General features: G+C 36.6%; 1 protein-coding gene across 1 annotated transcript; it reads right to left on the bottom strand.

Annotated features, from left to right (window-relative positions):
* Positions 1 to 143: 143 nt before the first annotated feature.
* Positions 144 to 18,390, bottom strand: dok1b (docking protein 1b). Its single transcript, XM_082152232.1, has 5 exons — positions 18,067 to 18,390; positions 8,012 to 8,305; positions 7,593 to 7,683; positions 3,849 to 4,021; positions 144 to 3,006 (listed from the first exon to the last, which is right to left on the bottom strand). The coding sequence occupies exons 1-5, from the start codon at positions 18,121 to 18,123 to the stop codon at positions 1,894 to 1,896; spliced, it is 1,728 nt and encodes a 575-aa protein (XP_082008358.1). The 5' UTR covers positions 18,124 to 18,390; the 3' UTR covers positions 144 to 1,893.
* Positions 18,391 to 18,970: the final 580 nt, after the last annotated feature.

Raw genomic sequence — 18,970 nt, forward strand, 5'->3', positions numbered from 1 at the left:
AAACTGATATTTTACATGAATAATAAAAAAATCAAGCCTAATAAAATTTTGGTTATAGAATAAGGTATAAGGTATCCATTAGAAAGAACTGTTAAAATTTGACTATATCTTCTGGTTTTATAGAAGAATCGTAGCATTCTCAGTTTTTGGGTTTTTTTTTGCTGAATTTTGATTGAAAGACATAGCATTTTCAAGAAATGGATGCACTTCCCCATCATTTGCCTCACACTTGAGAGAACAACAGCTCAGTTCTGTTTTCCGTTCGGTTATCCAAGCATCAAGTGGCCAGCGGAACGAAAACATAAACGGAACATTAAAAAAAAACAGGAACTAGTACAACATCACAAGTGCATCCAAACTAAACCAGAGTGTATCTTTTTTTATCCATATGATGCCAAAACTGAAACTGATAACTTGACCTCTTTAACACACATGCACTATTTAAAGTTTTGGTGGTAACGTGGGTCTTTAAATAGAAAGCATCTGTGTGTAGAATGATGAACCAAGTTTACACCAAATTTAGCTTGTCTCAAATATTTACTCAAAACATTTTTTGTCTATTGAATTACTTATTGTTGGATATAATACAAACATACTGTCAACATCAAACTAAATAAACAAATTATACTGATTACAAATGACAATGACAAGAAGAGAGAGAAAAAGTGTAGTTGTCAGTCCACTTCCTTTTTTAATACCTATGAGTAATTTGCTGTCAAATTGTACCACTGCAACCCAGTATGATGGTAAACTATGCGTAGCTAGACCTTGGACCAAATGAATGCATTCTTTTTAGATGAAAGACTCTGCACTCTAAACACATTCACTGTTTTTCTGCTTAAGAGCTCTAAACCTTGAAAAAATACAGCAGCTTGTGATGAATAGGTCAGATTTTGGCTGTCCACTTAAAAGAAAAAAACTTAAGCAGTGGAAGAAAAGACTAGGGGAGACTGGAGAGAGGACAAAAGGAAATGAGTGAGAGGGTGAACAAGAAAGAAAATGGGACAGAGAACAGTCTGTACCTTCACACACTGCCAGGCAGACACATATTAACTCGGCCAACTCCCATCTGAAGTAAGGCCACTTTTTTACACAGATGGTTAATATTCACTTTGCATCAGGATTATCCCTCAGATGTCAGTTGCTTTTCAGGACGACAGAGGACTAGATGAATAAGGGACTGAGAGTGAAGGATAGGGCATTCAGGGTAATTTTCATGCCCCCTTAAACCAAGTCCTAGGATGTGCAGGTGTGCACATACTTGTAAATTTTTCGGAAATGGAAAAGTATTCTTGTACTTTATTTTTTTATTATTATCATCATGATCATTTTGAACAACAGCACAGCTGCTGACTCAATCCACATACACTCCTACATATAAACACACACACACACACACACACACACACACACACACACACACACACACACGGCAGTGGATTAGTATCCTTTAGCTACAATCTCCATGCAAAACAATGCAAGGCTTGTATGTGCAATAACTGACCTGCCAGTGCAGTCTCTGCACTTCTTCAACCATTAAATTGAATCTGTCAGATAATGTTTAGACAACAACACTCTAATTCCCTATGCAAGAGAACCAAGTGTTATGCCAAGTGCTTCATAATCTCTTCCGATACGCAAGTCACAGACTCAGATTTACAAAATAGGACTACTTTGCCCAAGAAGTGCAAAACTCTGGCATATGCCAGTACAAGCCCTTTCAGAGGGCATTATCCACACAAAAGTTTTTGTATAGTCTTAGCTCTCAGCCACTTTGACAGTCAGTGACTACATGACTAAGGTTTCAATCTGTGCCCTGACACTGAGCACTCCCTTCTTAACGTGGACACCTTTCCTTTATCCATGACTGCCTAAATGTCGACAAAGGTTAAGTCAAATGTCTCCTAAATTGTCGTAGATGATGTCTGGAGACTGCATGGTTGGATGCCACGCATTTGGAGGTGGCTGATGTCTAGATACTTTGTTATACAGGTCCATGTTTTTTCCAGCACCAGCACCTCTTCTACCAACTTCCGTGCTGTCATGGCTGTTGCTACTGTTATTGTTGTTCAGGTTAGCACTGCCTTTATTTTGAGGCAGCGGATGAGGGTCTTTCTTGGGAAGTGCTACTTTGCTTGGTTTTGGTGCTGTGACAGGTTTGGGGCCTTTTGGTCTGGGCAGTGGCAGCGGTTGTTGAGCCACCTCGTGACCTTGAGGCTCCTCCATTCCCCTGGTTTTCCAGGGATGCATTTCCAACCGTGCTTCATCATAAAGCGTGATGATAGGAAGTGTAGATCCGGCTCGTCCTTCTGGCTCATCATAGATGTGCTCTGTTGGACCTCCATCTGCAGGGTGTCTGCTTCGCCCATCGAGTCCCAATGCCATTGTCCTTTGCACCAAGTCCAGACTGATATGATCATAGATGTCTGAGTAGAACGGCTCAGGCTTGTTTCCTGAGTGGTGGCTACCCCCCTCTTCGCCAGTCGGCCTGAGGCGTGGGTTAGGAGTGGGCATGACTTTGATACTGTCCACCGGGTCTGAGTACAAACAGTCTCCTAGACTGGGCGGCGCACGGACCGAGTCAGCAGGCTCCGAGTACAGACTCCCTTGGTCCTCTAACAGATTTTTGGACCCACGAGGCATGGGAGATCGTGGAGGGGTCCCACTAACTGGAGGTGGCGGCTCTGGAAGGCTTCGGGCCTTTATGTTTTTGCCATCATTGTCCTTTCGACCAAAGACACCATCCGCAGACCCAGGCTTGCTACCACCAGAATCTCCATCTGGTTCACGACTGTTTGCTTCTGAGATGGCAGCACGGATCTGCTGAAGAGCTGGGCAGTCAGAGTCTAATGATGGAAAGCTTTGGTGTCGTTCTTCAGCTTGGGCTTTCTGCTCCCGAATCGATTCCTCAACCATGTGAAATATCTCATTCCCCTGCTTTGTCTCAAAGGTGAAGTTCCCTGGCCCAGATTCACAGCGTCGCCCAGCTTCAAAAGAGAACATGACCTGCAGAGCATGTCAGAAATGTGACAACATGTTTGTGACATTTCATCACTTTTATTCTAATTCTCTTATACAGAACATACTTGCTATTTGAATGAACCTCCTTTAAATTAACATTTCAGCATCTTACTAGAAAAAAACAATATGGACCCAACACACTGGGCTTATTAATCTTCTTGGACCTACTTCTTGTGTAATAACATTTAAAATTAATAATTTAATATTATGCACTTTTTGTATGTTTTTACATTTGCTTAAATGTAAAAATACTTACCCTTAAACCTTCACATCCCAGAGTAAACCAGTCCCTAATCTTATCCATATCCCACCTTGATAGCAGCAAAAGTGTTTTACAATACAACATGATCACAATAAGTGTATTGTACCTAAGAACAATTTTTTTTTTTTTGCCATATATAGTAGTTAAAACATCTAATATAAATTGAGATCATCTTTTCAAACTATCATGACCTGCATTCAATAGTCATTCACCGCATTAGCTCTGCCTTCTGCCCACTCATAAGGGATAGAGGAAGGCCAACTTCCTGTACCAAGGCAGTTTCTATAGTAAAGACAGGAAGCAGAGTTGGAAACAACAGTGGCTTAAGTTCCTGTTTTATATGTCATCTGTAGTATGAGGCCAGCTGCCTGCAACAATGTTGGATTAATGCAAACAGCCGTCTTTTATAGGTCTTTTATCAACTGTTACCCTCCTACAGAAGATATTCAGTGCCATTGAATAACATGCAATTGACCATTTTTAGCACTTTACACTGATTTTGAATTGGTTTGAAACTTTGTATACTTAAATTAAGGACAGTTCAAAATCAGAAAATAATACTCACCCGGTCTCTTCCATAGCGACGGAGAAGTTTGTAAGGCCATATTAATAAATCCTTTTTAGTCTTGGGGTCCTTCAGAATAAGGTTGTCCACATTAGCCCTGAGCCAGTAATTACCAGAGAGACCACAGCGCTCTGATGCTTCTGTCCTCTGGACACTCACCCAAAATTCATTAACTGAAAAATGGAAAATGGAATGTTATGAGTTGACTTCAGATATAATATTTCAAGACAGGTATAATTTGTATGTGGGTCAATGGAAAAAAGATAAATCCATGATAAAGAAAAAGAAACCTTTTTAAATTCACATTTAAAACACATGGCAAGTTTTTAGAAATATACTCTTTTAATTAATGTTGGTTCTGGAAAACTTTTATGCCATTTTCAAGAACAGGTTAAATTAAATAATGTGATATGATTTTGTATACATTAGTATACATTATCTTAATCATGAAAAAAAGTCACAATTATTTTTAAGGTATAAAGTTCTTTATTTTATTTTTTTAAATATAACAAATTATGTTTTTTGGGAAATTGCATAACATTTTTACTAACTTTGTGTTTTATAAAAAGGCCAAATTGGAAAAAGGCCAAACTGATATTTTATTGACCTTGAAGGGTCTGCAGGGGTCCTCTCTCTATGAAATCATTTCCTGTTTTGTTTGTTCTCCATGTTTCTGCACTTTGGTTACAACATGTGTGTCTGATTTGGCATACACATTTTTTTTTTTTAATATTTTGTTCAAATATTTTTTGTTATGAATAATTACAAAGATGAAAGAAAGAATGGTGAACTACTTCATAAGCTTTTTCTTTTCGTTATTTTAATTAGGCTTCTTCTCATTATGACATCAGAACAGCTGTAATACATGCTAATCATAGTGTTTTATTCAGGTTATTTTGTCACTGTAACTTATTGACTGAAATGGCACAGTCAAGATATATTCAGATAAGATATTTTTTCCAGTTAAGTTGATGAAGTCTAGTCAATTTTTTCACAATACATATGGTTTCAAAACAGCTTTACAGAGTTTTATATTGTGACTGAGTACACTGTATGTATGCATATAAAATTACATATAATAGTTGGGATTACTCATTTGTTATGTGGTGATATGGAGGATTTTGTATCTATAAGGTTTTGTACAATTTATAATAATTTTGTGTAGGGGTGTAACGATAGATCGCAATATAAAAATGTGCTGATATGTATTGGTGATGTGAACGATATCTATCGCGATATAAAGTTGAAGTTCCTTCATCTTCCAAACTCAAATTAAGATATTTTTTTTATGAAAAATGAGAGATTTCTGGATTTCTGTCCCTCCATTTAAATCCCTTCCCCTAAAATTTTAAATCCCAAAAAAGGTCATAAAGGCATGATAAAAATAATCAAGTGTTTTAAGCTGTTTTCTGAAGAGACTCGGTCAGACATTCAAATATACTGGATGTGACTGTGATTGATTGCACTGATCACCTGAAGCGCATAAGCGCTGGAGCGGCACTCTTCAAAGTGAAAAGCACTAACATCATTAAAACCATCATACTACTGAAACTAAAAAGACAATATGGTGATTCATAAGTGCATTAATAGAGGGAGAGACAGGACATATTTTCATTAACAGTAATACATTACACTATTATACTTAATGTTAAATATAATGTATAATAATGCAATGGGGGGAATATTTGTGGGTCCTGATAATGCCAAATGTCTGATTTGACCAGTAAAAAAGGGTGTACAAACATTACGTAGTCGATGACAGAGTGCAAGTGTATTTTCGGGTTCAGAATCATGAATTTTTTTTATTCTGGTGTCACCATTGCCCTGTGAATTGATGACTAGGACCAAGACTAGGACCATTTAAACTTTTTAGCATACGTCTTAAAAATAGTAGTAGTAATAATAATAAAAACCTCTTCTTTATATTGGTTTAAAGTATCGCAATAGTATTGTATCATGAGTTCAGTATCATAGACTGTAAAAAAAGATGGACGATGCCCCTTCAATCTCTTCCATTGGTGAAAAGTGAAGCTGCCAAAGTCCTAATATGACGTGGACATCTTGAACAGATTTGGGACCCGAGTCTGCGCACTAGTGAACTGGAAGTGGAGCCGCGATATCAAGGTCTCACTCCCGCAGAAACGGTTAGTACAAAGTTTACTGTGTGAAATAAACAGTTATGGACATTCAAATTAAAGCTGAAGCTCCAATCTCCTCCCAAGAATCTGTTGGTGCCACGGTGACTTTTTCGTTCAGAGAAGCTGTCAATCACAGCTATCAATCATGCCGTCACATTCCTGTTTTTATAGCATCAAATAACAAACTAAGATCAAACTTATTTCAAAAACCGGACACTTAAACTTAAATCGACGTAATAAAATATTATTTGAAGTGTAATTTGGTTGTTTAGTTTCCATTGCATCCCATTAGACTTAATGGGTAAGGCGGGGTTTATGACCTTTACAGGGACCAACCAACAGAGGCTGATCGAGACGCTTTCTCTTTACGTTTCAGTAGCTTGTTCAGTATCGTGAGTTGTATTGAGTTGTGACAGAGTGTAACTTTACACCCCTAAATATGTGTACTGACAAGACTAACAGAAGTAAGTTCTGTGACTTTACAAGTAAAACCGAAAATTATTTTAATTTCAGGAAATTAGCCAATACTGGTCTTTTTCAAATCACACTGGAACAATCCGCAATATAAAAAGTACTGTACAACCAGGATGTTTTTCATTTGATGGGTCCCGTATGCTATTTCCCAGCTAAATTCAGCACAGATACGCTTCTGCTTATCAGACACTAAAGGCCGTGACCGATTACCTGACTTTCCTCTGCTTCTCTAAATGCTCCACTGTAATCTACGTTTATTGTCTTGTCTATCTCTGGATTGGCTTTTAACCAAAATACCCCTGGACAGGGCACCAACAATCATTATTCAATACACATTACACTCTGATGCCAACTGTCATACACTGCCATGGCAGAAAAGGTCTATATAAATGAGAGAGAGTCAGAGTGCCAAGACTGTATTGTAGCAAAGCCTTTTAAATGTCAGCTCTCACACTCTTTGAGGAAGTCAGTGCTGCCCTTACTAAAAACAGAAGTGATCACAAACTATTTCCCTAGAAACACTCGAGAATGCACAGCAGGAGAAGAGGTAGTTTGTGCATTTAAGTGGACTTAATAGTGGCTCCTTAACTGTTTACCTTGCATAGCACTGGATGAAGTGAGTGCCAGCAATGAAGGAGGGGGTCGGGGAAATGCCTGAGATTCTGCTCTACTTTCTGTCCTCCTCCATTTCGCTTGTTAGCCCTTTGCGCCTTTCACTTTGACTATTAAAATAAAATGAGTGACACAACCAACTATGTCTTTCTGGAAACAGCTCTTGAATGTGTAACTACTGTACATTCATGAGCTCTAATATTTTGGGCTTCTAACATGAGCAGGAAATTTGCATGCAGCTAATAACTAATCTGTTTAGATTTGCATCTAACGGAACATTTCTGTCTATTCACTGATCTCAGATCAGTTTTGCTGGTCTAGATGATATACAAATAACTTCAATCTAGGAACCAAAAAGTAACAGAATTAAGAGTGGAGATGATGTCTAAGTCCTATGTTTTGAGAAACTCATCGCACATGAAAATAGCACTTGGAGTTGTATAGATCAAATGAAAAAATGAAAAACACACCCAGTTTGTAAAAACAGTAAATTCAAACTGTGTCACATGTCTCTTCTTACCTTCCTCTCTGGAGTAATAAATGAGATTTTCTGCCATTTGAAGCTCTTGCTGTCCATTTGAGTCAAAACTACCAAGAGAACCACTTCCTCCCTTAGAGTGATAGAGACAGAGAGAGAGAAAGTGAGACAGAAAGAGAGATGCTGAGTTAGTATAGGGACAGCTGTGATATTCCCTTTGGAACATATTTTAATGTTCCAAATACATCCATAACCTCGTTATAATATGGTTTAAAGGTTATCACAGAATTCATTCATTTTCAAACCAGTAAAACAATGACCAGGCATTGTAAAATTGAAAGATTGTAAAAGCTGTTTAAAAAAAAGAAGTTATCACTGACTTCTTAAAACTCAGAGGCAAAGTCACAAGTGTTTAAAAAGTTTTAAAAAACCATTAAAAAGTCTCCATGATGTCATCTCACCTGAAAAGCAATCTCACACATCTTCTCCACCCACTCACTGGTAATATATTTCTCAGCTGCAAAGACGTACGTCTTGTCATTGGTCTCCACACAGAAGGCAGACATGTTTTCTTTGGGGCAGGTTTCAGTGACAGCAGGGAGTATGCTGATGCATTCTGACAGACGGATTATCTTCTTGTCCATTTTCTTAGTGCTGGGTTTATCACTGGCGCTGCCTGAGCAATCATAAAACTCAAGCCTTGCGATGCCGTTTTGACTGGCTGGGAACAGTACGAACCAGTTCTTCTTCCATTTCTAAAAAGGAGAGAGGGAGAAGAGGAAGTTTGTACTCTTCTATGAAGATCTGGCAGTGTTTTGGGCAAATTCAACTGTTATTCACTTATGGGTCTAAAAAGTTCTGAAAATACATACACAAAAAACTATTTCTGTAATAGTAGACAGAATATAGGCCATGTCAACTCATGTTCCCTCAAGTCGCTATCCATTAAAAGGGAATTCACTTTATTTTATAAATGCATCTTATTGTGTACAATTCATCCATGCATATATTTCTTTTTTTTTATTATTATTCTTTTTTTTTTTATCAAAATGTCTTAATTGGACAATCGGGTTAAACGCCACCCTGTTGTTAAAATAAATCAACCTCAAGATCATGTTCAGATCTGCCTCCATCCAATTAACAACCAATGGATTGAACTAAGTCCCAGCCCTACATTTTTCTTTTTCAATAATTCGTTTTACTCAGATATACGACGCAAAGCGGAAGAAAAGATCTGTCGCTACTTCCGTAACATCGCACCTGTAAAAATGAACTTCCTTGTAGCTGCAAATCATTCTTAAATTACAACTGGCCTTAAATCTGAAATTTTGTACAAGAGGAGTATCAAACTTTGTTCATAATGCTGAGGTCAACAAGAGGAACTTGACAATGACTTTAAAGCCCCTTCCTCCAGATGGACATTGAAAAGCAGACTGCAGCAAACAAAGACATCTATGTGTGTTTGGGTGTGTGTGAGAGGAGGAGTGTGGGTCAGTTCCTCATATTGTTTGTAACGTAACAAGAAAAGACAATGATCTTCAAACAAAGGCACAAGTGTTTCAAGCTGATTCAATATTGTGATGCAGATGTGTTGTTGCTAATGCAGAGTACACACTACCAAAGCCTGTCTATTAGATGAAAAGGAACAAGCCATCATGATATTTGGAGTCATGAATTGCTTTTTTATTATTTTATACTGTGCCTTGAGATCCACTATTAATAATGGTAGGATTTTTACATCAAAAGCATAAAGGCATAATTCAGAAAAAAAAATGTACCCTGTTTTTTGATGCTTTAGTTTAAATGGTCATGTCTTCTTTAAGACTTCAATGTAAACACCCACTGCTATGATTGGGTAATATCTTTGCATATGAAACAGGTATTATACATGTAGAGAGATGTTCATTTAGGTTTTTTTCCAAACTGACAATCGATGCTTGTTAACCGTCATATTTACTGTTAACCGACAAGATTATGTCAGATTATAATTAAATTAAATTAGAATCGATAAGTGTCTGTGACCCAGTAAAAATATAAAAATGTGTTTCTAGGATTAAGTTTTACATGCATAAATAGCAGCATAAACAACAGAACATGAGGAGTTACACATCATCACATAATGCACCTGTTGCGAAGAAACTACTTCTGAAAAAACAGTATATAAAATAAAATACAGTCATCCAAAATCCAAAAGTTACACTGCTCAATTGAAATATTCCGGAGTGCAATCTATGCTTTTCAGCACGTCCACTGCACCACTGTAGTGTTATACCAAGCACAAGCATGTGCAGTATGCTGTTTTACGTGGATATAGGAACACTAGTGAAGTACAAAGCCTATATGTGGCAAGCAGGCAGAGGGCCGCGAGAACGCAGCAAGTATGTATTTTTAAATGCAAATGAGCTGCTGCTCCCTGCCCCCTATCCAGAATAGCACTGTGCCTTTACAGCTTGTGCCTCGGATACTCTGCCAAAAACCAGCAAAACATCTGTTTGTTTTCTATTATCTTCTCTATAGCGGCCACGCTCACGTGACATTTGAGTTCTTGGTCATCATGAAAGTTTATTATTTGCATTCTTTAAAGCCATATCAGTTTAAACTTCAGATTTATGGTTTTATGAGGGCACAGAAAGCTGGCTGTCAGACAGTCCGTGAGTATTAAAATAAATTCTCTTTTGCATCTTAAACCGTCAAAAACACACAAAGTTCATTACGTAAACAGCAGGGAAAGAAATCGCATGTGTATATTAGATCTGTGTATTAAAGTGATAGCAGCATAATATACAATACCTACTGCTGTGCTGTTAATATGAATCAAACAACAAAAGAAAAACAGAAAATCACTAACTGTTTGATTTAATAACTTTAGTAGCTTTAATATGAATACATTTCTTACTTGAATACTGCTGTTAAAGGCTCTGGCGGGGAGATAAACATGGCGATCTGTCTACAGCTCACTCAGGGGAGGAGCTAAGCTAATAGTCACCAGTCGTGGACGGGGCCTGTTCCAATGTGACGTGGAGTATTTCCCTGAATTTATGGGGAAAATAACAAACGGAGTGGGTGGATTTTACCACCGGGTGGTTGTGTTATGTTCAAAAACAATATAAAAGTGAATTTTGGTTGAAACTGGTAGTATTAATCTGTCAAAATACTGTGAGTTAACGGTTAACCACGTTATTATGCGCATCCCTATGTGGAACTATTAAAAATGCAATTATGCAGTTGCTCGGTAACGGGAACAGGGGTTTTGGCGAGAGCAAAACTTGTGCTGATTACAACAAAATGATTAACAGCTCAGGGATTATAAAAGAGAGCGACCCTTGATCACTTTCTGTATATAATTTAATCACAATTTGAGTAACAGTTGTTTCGGTGGTACTAAAAAGAACAATGTGAAGTTGACATTTCAGTCAATGGCTGACTATAGCTGTGGGCAATATGACCAAATTTTTATTTCACAATACATTTTATTTCACGATAACGATATACTGTATATCATGATACGGTTAATTTTGTGTTATTTTATCTCGCTTCTGTTATTCAAAATAAGAAAAAAGATGCAAATTACAAACAATAGGACAAAAAGGCTACAATATAACAAAATATTAAACTACGTTTTTCAGATACAATAGGTTTATGTAACGTAGTTAGAATTATTCCCGAAATGTAATAATCAAATGTAAAAAATAAGATATTGCATATTCTTCACTGTATGAATTAAATATAGATTTATTCTTATTAAAACTAAAAAGTTATTCAGTCAAGCAGTAAGTTGGATCTTTACAATGGAACTGAATCAACACTGAACTAACTTCAGGTGAACAATCACACTATTTTCTTTTAGAGCTGCTGTTCGGTTAAAATGAACTCTGTTTGCACCATTGAATCTTTTCCTGTTATCACTGGAAAGCTGCTTTGAAACAGTCTTAAAAGCGCTATATAAATAAAGGTGACTTAACTTGACAACTAAGGACTGCACAGCATTTGGAAAATGTATCAGGAATCTAAATCCATTTGTATTCCAAGTGATCCTGTTGTAGTATCTCTCACTTCAATAAGATTACAAAAGAACCAGCCATCAAATTTTATTGACTGATTTGTACACAGACTGCTCTGTAATAATTTCCCAAAATGTCATTTGTGTGGAAATATTCTTAAGTCTGTAAACAGGATATTAACACAGGTCAGAGACGGGACACTAAGAGGACGTAAAAAGGAGAGAGCACAGATGCACTGGCACTGTTTGCGATTCTTTAAATATTGGAAGAAAAATATAAATATTGAATTGGGGGTGAGGGTTTATATGAATATATCTCTGAATGGAACTGAATGTCTTCAGAAAAGTTTGATGGGATTTTCTTTTCCTCTACCTCCGTATAATGTCTATTAAAGTAGTGTTAGCCCCCTAGGGCTGCTTTGTGTTCAGTTTTCATTTAGTACGTCTGCTGTTCTTGTTTTGTGCAGGTATGTTTTATGTAGCATAAGAACAAAATGAGTTTGACTGTAAGTCATTTGCAATGAAACTATGTTGAAATGTTATACTTTCAAACTAATGGCAACTTCCCTCACCACAAGTTCTATTCACAAGTCCACATTCCTCAATAGTAACTCTCAGCGCACTGAACGGGAGTCTTGTTGGGTCATCTGCCTTAATCAACCTCTTTTACACATCAGGACAGTCATAAGACTTCACAGCACATATAGCACCCATCCAGGGAAGTGTCAATTTTCTGCCCAATAACCACAATGCCACATGCTTTAAAATACAGCACACCTGAGCACATGGTGAATTGATAAATCACTTATGTATCTACTTTTTAGACAGACTACAACCCCTGACCATTGCAGAAGATACTGTACAGACAACAGATGTCAATGTGGTAAGGATGGGGTGTGGGATTACCCAGCATGCTCTTTTTCCTCCACCACTCAGCAGGTGTTTGTGTAGCAGTGTTCCTTTTAAAAACTACCCCTCTCTACTATACCAATGCAAGTGGATACAAATACAAACCTTGGTTTAACTGAACACTTACATATCATATTAATTATCATTATCATATTATTAATTAATGCCAAAATCAAATTAATCGATCACAGAATGGGGTGGTGTGGCATTGTTTTATTTATATAGACCTTGTATAGCCATATAAGGCAACACTTGAGGAATATACCGTGCAGGATGGAAATTATGCAAATGGTCAGAAAGAAAGAGAGCGACTGGTAACTTCCTTAAATCCTCATCCAAAGCTAATCTGATGAAATGTCTGCATGTGCATGTGCTGCACTTTCTATAGGCTAAATAATTATGTAAAAGAACATATTATACAGCTTGCTTATATGAAAAAACTCTCACAGTAAAAGTATACATACAGGCTTTAACCTGAAAATATTAACAATTAGGCCTACTAAAAATATACATTTCCTGTTGGTAACAGCCTGTTGCTTGCAAAGCATAAACATTTAAAAGAGTAAAAGTTAACAGATATGCTGATAGAAATAGATACAGACACTGCACACAGTGATTCCATCTTGTTAATATGTTGCTAATGTCACAGTAAGATGGGAATGATAAAGTAACTTTAAAGTTCAAACTTGTATATATATTTTCATAAATTAAACATTAACTTGATCCCCAACACTGCGCATCAAAATGAATGACTCCTTCAGAAAATATTCACCTGTTACCTAAAATATATTCTGACACAGGGGTGGGCGATATACCGATAGACACGATTAACGGGTAGAAATGTATCAACCGGTAAAGGTTTTGGACTATAGGTGCATATTCACACCATGTCGAAATTACCATAATTGCGAGATTTCAACTGGTAAAAAGCGTTCACGTCCTCGTAGAGCTCGTAATTACAGCTTTTAAGATGGTAATTTTTTGAGAACTCCCACTTTTACTACGTGATAGAAACGCATAATTCCCAGTCCGAGGACGTGAACAGCTCCGAATAGAGTGAGCTTGAGACTACGGTAATTACGACATGGTGTGAACGCAGTATACTGTGTCTATCGCGGTTATGTTCACGTGGCGTTGCTGTGCTGGACACGAAAGCTTATCGTTTGCATGCGTTGTTTAACATTGCGATTTAAAAACAAGTGATTTTATACCGCTGAAGCGCAATAAGCAACGAAATAGAACTCATTTCGCTATATGTGCACGCTGTCTGAGAGATGGTTTCCCTATGCATTTCCATTCATGAAATTGGAAATGAACATTTCAAAACATTTGGATTTGATTAATATTTTGCTCCCATCATGGTCCACATACTAATATAAAGGTAAAGTACAGTTCAAGAATTATATTTTAACTCTAAAATAATTAACAAAGCTCTTTTAAAACAGAATGACTGATGCTCAGTCAGTGACTTGCTTAGAGATGGCGAGAGAAAAAATAACTCTTTATTCACTGCACAAAGTGTGAGCAATTGCCTTCCCACATACCAATAAAAGTAGCAGACCAGAGTTAAAAAGAGAGAACAAGACAGTGGTAAAACAAATTTTCCACTTTGTGTATTTGAGTATAAAAAAAAGAAAAAAAGCTAAAGGACTGACATATTGCTATCACACCAGGGGTTTCCAAACTTTTCCCCCGAAAAATCTATACAGCGTAGTATTGCAATATGTTACGTGGGGATATTGTATCAATCCCTGGGCGGCAAGTATTGATCTTTTCAGGGCCTGAATTTCGGCTCATGATTGCAAGTATTGTGCATAATTTTGCATAAGCTCTGTACTTTTAATGCAGAAAATAGTAATAATTTGAAATCTTTCTTCCAGACTGTAATTTCACAAACAGTGTGAGTAAATCAGCACTTCTGCATCTCTCTCTCTCTCTCTCTCTCTCTCTCTCTCTCTGACATGCACAGTGAGCTGTGAAGAAAGCAAGTTTCCTTCAAATTTTGAAAGGTTTTCTATCAAATGAGTCCACTTGATACATTTTTTTTTTTTTTTTTTTTAGAGTTATAAGCCATTACTTTTAAGTATTCCACTTGAAATCACATGAAATCATTAAAAATGTCGTCAGTGTGTAAGAGGTTAATAGTGACAGTCAACAGAGAGCTTACATACAATATAAATATTTATGTCTTAAATTCCAACCCTCAAGCTTTTAACATGACAAATACTCAAGCTTTTATTTTGGCAGAAGTTTGGTGAAATTCTGTAAACTTAGAGTTTGTGCATTTACTGTGACCTTAGTTGTTCTGAAAGCACTGTATATAAGTATTTTGATCTGCATGTGTGGAAATGAACACAGTGCCGCTCTTCATTCTGAAGCTGACTATATAATGCATGCATGCAAGACAATTTGCAAAGAACAAAGCCCAGAAGAGCATACAGATCGACTGTTGGATCAGAAATGTGTATCGATGTATTCATTAGTGTTTTCCATTTATTGTACAGTATGCATTTGGTTTGGCTCTAAAGTTCCTTGAGCTGTAGTAAAAGTAAGAGCAAAGGCCAATGTGGGCCAGGCAAAAGATATCACTCCTCCATACACAAACAAGTCTAAAGGATTGTAAACTGTTTGGCCTGTCACAATATATGTGTCATTCCAGATCAAATGTGATATGAAATTTGTTCATATACAATTGCAGTTGAAAGGGTTTAGTTCTACTTTGTGTAATACAAGTGGTCAGTTTTTTTTTGTGGTGATTTTACACCTTGACTGGGGTGTATATGAAACAATGCAGTGTTCGAATGTTGAAGAAGTAAGTTGTTTAGCAACATCAATCATAAGCCGCCTCGGTGCTCAGTTAATATGCATGTGCTTTGTTCAGTAGCACACATATTTAAATGATGCTTAGTCTCTCTGTCTGAAACAAACAGTTTGAAAATGTCAAACAGAAATGTGTTAGTTAGAGTGACAAAGAGACACTATTAAGTTGTTAAAGAGATCTACATCCATATAAGGATAGCAGTTTTTAAAACAGGTTTTGTGGTTGTTACATGCCGTATTTGGCAATGTTATTGACCTCAAATATGAAAATAAAAACCTTTATGCCGGTCTTACAAATGTAGTGTGTGAAATATTGAAACCTGACTACTATGATCCCCTGATATGATTGTAAAGCGCTTTGGGTGTACAGTAGTACATATGAAAGCGCTATATAAATGCCTCATTCTATTCTATTCTATTCTATTCTATTCTATTCTATTCTATGGATAAAACTCAAGTTCAGAAAATAGAGAACATGATAAATCATGCCTGTGCTCGTGCTCATGCTAACATTGGGCATGCAATAAAAACAGCTCTCTAATAACAGGGTAAGGAAAATAAAAAGATAAAATAGAAATAGATTTGTTTGGTCTTAACAATATTATTGATTTGACTGCACTGACACTATTGTATGAGAACTGAGCTGGACGACAACTCTTTTTCTGCAGAACTGCTTTATAGATGATATTAACTCAATTAATAATTTATTCTTTATCTTTTACAACAGAACTGAATCAACTCTGAACTAACTTCGGCTGAACAATGACATTTTTCTTTAAGATAGTCATAATGAACTCTGTTTGCATCATTGAATAATTTTCCTGTTATCACTGTAAAGCTGCTTTGAAACAATCTGTATTGTATAAAGCGGTAAAGTAGGTGACTTGACTTGATTTGTCTCATGTTTTACTTTGCACACCTTCCACAGAGTTGTCAAACACGGTACATGCACTTTCATACAACATTTTCATATAATTTTTTCTTGTCCTTGTGTTTCCAAATCTTGTTGACAGTGTGATTCGCAAGCCCACAGTCACGTGTTGATTCCAGCTTCTAGCAAAACTATCCAAACCTTCATTACCAAACAAAAACCTTACATCAATGAAGGGAATTAGGTTTTCGGTTCTCCAAAAGTGCTACCATGTGTTCAGTCGCATCGCATGCTTGTGCAGAATATAAATTTTCAGCACAATGCAACTCTCACAGCAGCACAATCCTGTGATTCAGCCATCACACTATGAGTTTATCATCAGCCTCTCAGCCGCTAAAGAGGCGTCACCAAGCACACAAAATTATTTTTAGTCATGGAAATCTAGTGTTATTGTTGACAAGATACTCTGCATTTTGCTATTTAGTTGAAAAACCTGCATGAATGAATGGCAGCATTAAAGTTGTATCCTCAATTTGAATTTCTGCTGTTGCCTGAGGCTAAAGACATAAAGCTGTACTGTGTTCTCATAATTTGCCTACTTCCATATCACAAAGAAGTGTCACACAGAGGAAGTGAATAATGAATTAATGACAAGCCATTGCTCCAGCAAGATGTTTTTGATCCAACACAGGTCTGACTGAAGACTTGTGACTCATATCAATGTCTAAAGAATGACCAAAATACATGCCTAACATATTCACTAAGAGAGAAAACAAACAGAACCTTTTGTGGTCATGTGTCTGTGATGTAGCATTTTCCACTGCACGTGGACAGACAAGAGAGTGGAAATTATTTTGAGACAGCTGGCCGCGTGTATGTAGGCTATAACCTACTCTTGTTTGGTGGCTAGATATCATTAATGGAAAAGAAAAGGAATCTATGTTTATGTAGTTACTGACCTAAAAACACAGAATATGCATGAAGACAGTTTAAAGTTAAAGAGATGTTGTAGCACAGGATCTGATGTACTCATTCATGTGACTATCTCATGACGCAGAAGAGGAATAGAGATAAAAGCCATTCCTTCTTACTCTTAAATAAACTATTTAAGTTGTCTTTAATGTTCATTTAGAAAAAAAAATTAAGTTGACATTTAAAACATTTTGGTTGATGTTGTAGGTCCTCTTTCAACTGTCACTCTCTATATGATTGGATAAATGTGAATTTGTAAATGTTAAAACGTTGGTTTAGGGGTGACTTGATGCTCTCTTTTTTTCATCCAGACCAATAAAGTTACTTAAAAATACATGCATTTCATTTTTATAGTCATATTTCTCTATATTTCAGACTTAAAGTCTCTCTGCAATCACAAAATTGTATTGTTACGCAAACTTTTTCATTATTATTTCTTTAAACAAAAAGCAGTTATGCAATTTTGTTTCAAAATATTAGAAAAAAAAAGTCAGTGTTGCACAAAATCATGCAGGAATTATTTGTCCCCCTCAATGTCATATTTTGATTTCCAAAAAAAAAAACATTAAAACAATATAGCCTATCTTGATATTAATGACTCAAAAATGTGTTACATTTGTTAAAAAAAAAAAAAAAAAAAAAACTTGATAAATGTTTTACAACTTTGCCTTTAAAAAATAAGTTGTGCACACTAAAGTGTATTTAAGGTGCAAATTTCTATTTATTTATTCATTTTACTTTATGGTTATAATTTATAGAATGCATATAATGTGTGTATTATAATGTATAGAACGTTTTTCAAACAAGAATACAAAGATGGCATATCTGAGAAGTTGGCACATGTGTTTAAACTGGTGTTTTGTAAGATACTCCTGTTTATCATGTCAGACATCGTCATATGTCATTGCCTGAAAAATCAAACACTATATGAGACAAGCTCTTACCTTTCCAAACTTCTGATGCTGGACGAACAGTTGTCCCTCCTTAACGTGAGTGTCCATTTTTAAAATACTCTACCGCTGCACAGCAAGATAAAGGATAAATATTTCTCAATCTTTAGACTTTTTTCCGATTTCCTACCGCGCGAACTTCCGCTTGTCAAACTTTTGCTTCACAGGCGTTTCGACGGGAAATCATTAAGATTAATCTAACTGTTAAATGAATGTTTGGAGGGGAAAAGCGAAACGTTATAACAGAGTGTTTTCATGCTACTGGTCCTGAGTTTTGAGACGCTGCTCTGCCGCTCTCTCTCTCTCTCTCTCTCTCTCTCTCTCTCTCTCTCTCTACAGAGGAAGCGCGCGCGCGCCCACGGCCTTTCCTCCCACCTACTCCTCAACCCAAACATAGGCAAAGCATGACGCCTGAAACGAACTCTTTTCACTTGCAATTATAATGTATATGTTATAATACCTGTTATAATGTTTTCTGTGAAAAATCATAAGACAGGTGCAGCAACCGTCTTGTGATATTTCACTGACAACATTAAGGTGCTGTTGCTAATTTATGGCTGTCAGTTATTATGCTGAGGTGCTGTTACTGCTAATTTATTATCCATTGATTTGATTTCTCAACCGTTAACAGCATTCATTTAGCACTGAAATAATTATGCTTCTATTATTGTCAAATCCTGGGTGTCACATTGACTTACATGATTAGTCTTTTTATTTTTCTAGAGGGTAATGCACTGTTTGGTCTAAGCATTTGATCCATGTCCTTCATTGGGCTGCCTCTTGCTCATGCGTTTTCATATTGTAGATCAACTGATTTGTTGCAAACATTTAACATTTGGTTTTCTGTTATAAATTAAATATTGGTGAAAATTGTCTTGGTTCATGTCAGCATTCAAGT

Source organism: Leuciscus leuciscus, assembly GCF_965113295.1.
Source record: "Leuciscus leuciscus genome assembly, chromosome: 2".
NCBI classification, from domain to species: Eukaryota; Metazoa; Chordata; class Actinopteri; order Cypriniformes; family Leuciscidae; genus Leuciscus; species Leuciscus leuciscus.

What these genes read in the sequence shown, in the direction of transcription:
- dok1b (XM_082152232.1), bottom strand. Translation starts at nt 18,123, where the DNA reads ATGGACACTCACGTTAAGGAGGGACAACTGTTCGTCCAGCATCAGAAG. An exon ending in TGTGTGAGATTGCTTTTCAG is followed by an intron (nt 7,684 to 8,011) that starts GTGAGATGACAT and finishes TATCACTCTAAG; the next exon opens with GGAGGAAGTGGTTCTCTTGG. An exon ending in TTATTACTCCAGAGAGGAAG is followed by an intron (nt 4,022 to 7,592) that starts GTAAGAAGAGAC and finishes TCCATTTTTCAG; the next exon opens with TTAATGAATTTTGGGTGAGT.